The 5,000-nt window shown below is 34.0% G+C and overlaps 1 protein-coding gene across 1 annotated transcript in view; it reads left to right on the top strand.

The window, feature by feature from the left end:
• Positions 1-4,720: 4,720 nt before the first annotated feature.
• LOC137648101 (uncharacterized) overlaps positions 4,721-5,000 on the top strand; it is a 1,049-nt gene continuing 769 nt past the window's right edge. Inside the window, exon 1 of the mRNA XM_068381037.1 lies at positions 4,721-5,000. This exon is cut by the window's right edge and continues 15 nt beyond it. Within this exon, the coding sequence (XP_068237138.1) occupies positions 4,721-5,000 (280 nt within the window).

Below are 5,000 nucleotides of genomic sequence, written 5' to 3' on the forward strand. Positions count from 1 at the left end.
AATTGTTCATCTTATTGGGGAAGTTAGAGAATCAAATCTTTTTATTAGACACTAATGTGGGAAATAAGCATAACTTGGTAGAAGCCTAAATCTCTATTATTATTATTATTATTATTATTATTATTATTATTATTATTATTATTATTATTATTATTATTATTATTATTATTATTATTATTATTATTATTATTATTTTTATTTAAAAAAAAAAAACAGGAAATCAATAGAGAAAGACACTAAGAAATTTAACTCAAATTTATCAAGAACAGAAATTCAGAAAGCTATATCGGAATGTTACATGAAACTGTTGAGTTTATTTTAAGTGGGAGGTTGTGTTGATATTCATACATATATGCATAGGCTTGGATTATTTATACACAGACACACACACACACACACACACACACACACACACACACACACACATATATATATATATATATATATATATATATATATATATATATATATATATATATATATATATATATATATATATATATATATATATATATATATATACGGTCAGTATATCAAAACGTAGATTATGTAAAATCTACTTTCATGATTTATTACCTTATTTAGTAATTCATCAGAGAAAACTACAACAACAACAACAACAGCAACAATAATAATAATAATAATAATAATAATAATAATAATAATAATAATAATAATAATAATAATAATAATATTAATTATAATTAATGATGATAATAATAATTATATTAGTAATAATAAAAATAATAGTAATTTTCCCTTCTATATAATCCATAAATTCTTCGTCTTTCTTGGCTGGTATAAATAATTTTCCCTTCATGAACAAAATGCTCTTTTTTACTCCTGTAAACTTTCCTCAAGTTTCTCTTCGATTAAAAAAAAACACATTTAAAAAAAAGAATAATTCCATATGAAGACTTTTGGTACACCTAGGTATTATTTTTTTTATGAATTTCTGTTTATACAAAGGAAACATCATCATCACCGTATAGACATTAGGGTAGAAGAAAATAAAGTGATACCTCAGTGTTCCAATTCACGACAAAAACTGAATCCAAAGATATATTCCCTTATCAAGCGATAGAATTATTATGAATAATTTTGAGTCTTGATTACACAAAGAGTTTTATGCTGTAATTATAAATTGTACTTTAAATACTGCTCCAAGTTCATAATAACAAGGCCATATGTCCCACTCAATATATTTCATAGTGGTTCGTGGGTTAAGTAATAAGATAATTTAAGGTATGTTGAATTCTCTTAAGACCTGAGATATTCCATCACAGAGGTGACAAAATGGGGGCCTGACCGGGATTGTGAATATTGAAAAGAGAATTGAATGGTTTAGTGGTTTACAAATGCACACAGAACCAGTGAAATACGAATCGTAAGAATTTGTAACACTGCTCTTAATCTTCAATTGTTCATTGTTAACGTTTTGTTATAGTGGAAGTATACTCCTCACTCACTTGCTCAGGCATCGGTAATATGGAGGAATAGCTGTCAACAATCGTTAGTCCGCTGGGTACTACAACCTTTTTTGTTTCTTTTTGCCCGCCCCGTATTACGAGCCGCAATTAATTGTTACTCTCGCTAAAAATAGTCCGAAATACGCTAGTTTTGTATTACCTCGGGCGTCATTCGTTAGCCTACTTGTCCCTTCTGATTTTTCAAAATTCCTTTTGTTAATTCTGGGAAATGGTGCTTTCGTTATCCGTCCAACATCCTTTTATTCTTGGATATCAACGTAAAAGCCATCCTCGCCCATCAAATACTTTATGGGTATCGCGCTTTCGTTATCGGTCTAATCACTTAATGATCATTAGATAAACTTAAGCCATCCTGGCCCATCACTTTGTTTTGAACACTCGTGTTGCGGTTAACAACCTAATTAAGTACTTGGTTTGTGCTACAAATTCTGTAATTCTGTATTTTGTGTACCATAACTTAATCAGCACGTTCAGGATTTAAATATTAAACTTTCTTACCTTAATAACAATCATGCCTTTCGATCTAGAGAAATTCATATCTAATCCTAGAGAGGAATTGTTAACCTTGCGTTTGGCTAAAAAACAGGAACTTTTTCACGGTTGCGACTAAATGCCAAATCCCTACAGATATAGCTTATGTCAAAGCACATATCATTAATGACATCCTTCAGTTCTTGCTGAATAAAAACGTCATAACAGAGGACAATGAAGATGTAGAAGAACTAAGAACCCTTACAGGTTCCATTGCTAATGTCAATCCTGAAGTGGAAAAACTGAAACTTCAGTTAAAAGTTCTTGAAGTGGAACAAAAGAGAGAATAAGAAAGAAGACTCGCGGAACAAGAAAGGGAACAAGAAAGAAGACTCACGGAACAAGAAATTATACAAGAAGAATTTGAACATCAGAAAAGGCTTAATGAGTTGGAGCTCGAAAAACTGGAGAAATCGGCCTTTATCAGGCTTAAGGCTAAATAGGATGAAGAAAAACTTCCCATGAGATTTGATGTGACTAAAGCCAGCAGATTAGTTCCAGAATTCAACGATAAGGATCCAGAGGTTTTCTTCCAAATATTTGAAGACAAAGCAACGTCATTAAATTGGCCGCCTAATTTCTGGACAATACTCGTGCGCAACCACTTGGAAGGTAAGGCTGCATATGTTGCATCGCAATTAATTGAGGTTAAGGAATATAAAGACCTTAAAATGACTGTTTCAGATACATATGACATTACTGTGGAAGGCTACAGGCAAGTGTTTAGAAACTCTTTCAAGACTCAATCTCAGACTTTTGTAGAATTCTGTAATATAATGGTAAGAGAGTTTAACAAATGGTTGGAGAGAGCTGGTGTTAATGATTTAGACTCTCTTAAAAATCTGATTTTGTTGGAAGAATTTTTGCTTAAAGTTTCCTCTAATATTGCCACTTATGTACATTTTAAAGGTGAAATTGAAGTGTTGAAAGCAGGTAGCTTAGCTGACGACTATTATCTAATGAACAAAAATAGTAATGATTCTTCAAAGATTGTCTCATCGCCTAAATCTCATCAGGTTAGTTGTGCTTATTGTAAGAAAGATGGACACTCCATAGAAAATTGTCCCAGTCCAAAATGTCAGAAGTCAGAAGTAAGCACTGATGGTAAGTACAAGAAAACTAAAGGTGCAGTGATATGTCATGCTTTTGTTCATTCACAGGATCTGGAACCATTTAATGAATTCATGTGTGAGGCTTCACTTAATGATTCATCTGCCACAGCTCTGAGAGACTCTGCTTCATCCCAGACAATAATTTCTGCTGCCAGTCAAGACAACTTAAAATACACAAAAGAGTACATAGCAGTAAGTGACTTGACCACAACTACTCTTCTACCCGAGGCTGAGGTGGATATTGCTTGTCCTTATTTTAGAGGTAGGGCAAAAGTTGCAGTCTTAGATAAACCATTACCCTGTTACCCAATTCAGATGATTATTGGTAATGATCTTGCATGATCCTCTGTACTTAAACCTAAATTGATTATAACAACACCTGAGGTAGTAATCAAAGATGAGCTCTCCAAAAGGCCGGGTAAAATCTCCCAAGTAATCACTAGATCATCTAGTAAAACGTCCAGTACTAGTTTTCCTCCCAAGGCAAAGAGTGACAGAATAACAGAGGCTCTGGATTTAGTTGAAATAAATAAGGACCAGTTTGCTGTACTCCAACAGAAGGATTCAAGTTTGAAAGCACTCTGGGATAAAGTAGTGGATCCTACTGACAACCCTAACTCCGTACTTTTATGTGGAGAAAAACATTTTGTATCGCCATTACTAGTCTCCCAAAGCTCCAACATCTAACTCTTGGCATGATTGTTTTCAGGTTGTTTTTACAGAGCCCTAAAGGAAACCCTTGCTTGACCTCGCTCATTCTACAGAACCCCATCTTGGAGTGAATAAAACCTACAAGAGGCTGTATGAGGATTTTTATTGGCCAGAAATGAGAAAGGACATTAAGGAGTTCATTGCTTCCTGTCACCACTGTCAGATCACTGGTAAGCCAAATGAGAAAATACCTCCAGCACCAATTCAAAGCATTCCAGTACCTAAGTCACCATTTGATAAGGTAATTATTGATTATGTTGGGCCCTTGCCAAAGACTTGCACGGGTAATGAATACATTTTGACTGTCCTCTGCCCTACCACTCTGTATCCCTTAGCCTTTCCCATTAAAAATATGTGTGTAAAACCATAGTTGGACAATTGTTGAAAACCTTTACCTTGTTAGGTTTTCCGAGAGAACTACAGTGTGATCAAGGTACCAATTTTACTAGCTGTCTTTTCAAGCAAGCTATGTATCAATTTAATATCCATAATGTTTACTCTTCTGCTTATCATCCGCAGACTAATGGTGCCTTGGAGAGAATGCACCAGACTTTAAAAAGTTTGTTACGGAAGTATATCAGTGAAACATCACAGCACTGGGATGAGGACCTCGATCTTCCCATGTATGTACTTAGATGTACACCTCATCATTCCACAGGAGTATCCCCATTTGAACTCATGTTCGGTTGAAAGCCAAGAAATATATAAAGTTTGGTAAAGGAGAATATTTTGCAGAGGAAGCCAGAAGAAACTACAAATATTTACCAGTATTTAAAAGAATTAAAAAAGGAATTTACTCACATTTATAATATTGCTACTACTAATTTAGTTTCTTCCCAGCAGAAGATGTAACACATATACAATAAGAAGGCAAAAATGAGAGAGTTCAAAACTAACGACCAAGTTTTAGTGTGTCATCCTATTCCTGGCGCTCCCTTACGAGAAAAATATGCTGGACCTTACAAGATCGTTCATAGGACCTCCAAAGTAAACTACATACTCAGCACTCCAGACCGAAAACGACAAACTCAATTAGTTCATGTAAACCTCCTTAAACCCTATATCACTCCAGTCAAAAAGGTGAGTCCTTATATTGCTTTAGTGATAACCAAAGCTAATACAGAGGCAACAAAGGTACCTAACCTAACAATAGATG

This window comes from Palaemon carinicauda, chromosome 10, assembly GCF_036898095.1.
Source record: "Palaemon carinicauda isolate YSFRI2023 chromosome 10, ASM3689809v2, whole genome shotgun sequence".
Lineage (NCBI taxonomy): Eukaryota > Metazoa > Arthropoda > Malacostraca > Decapoda > Palaemonidae > Palaemon > Palaemon carinicauda.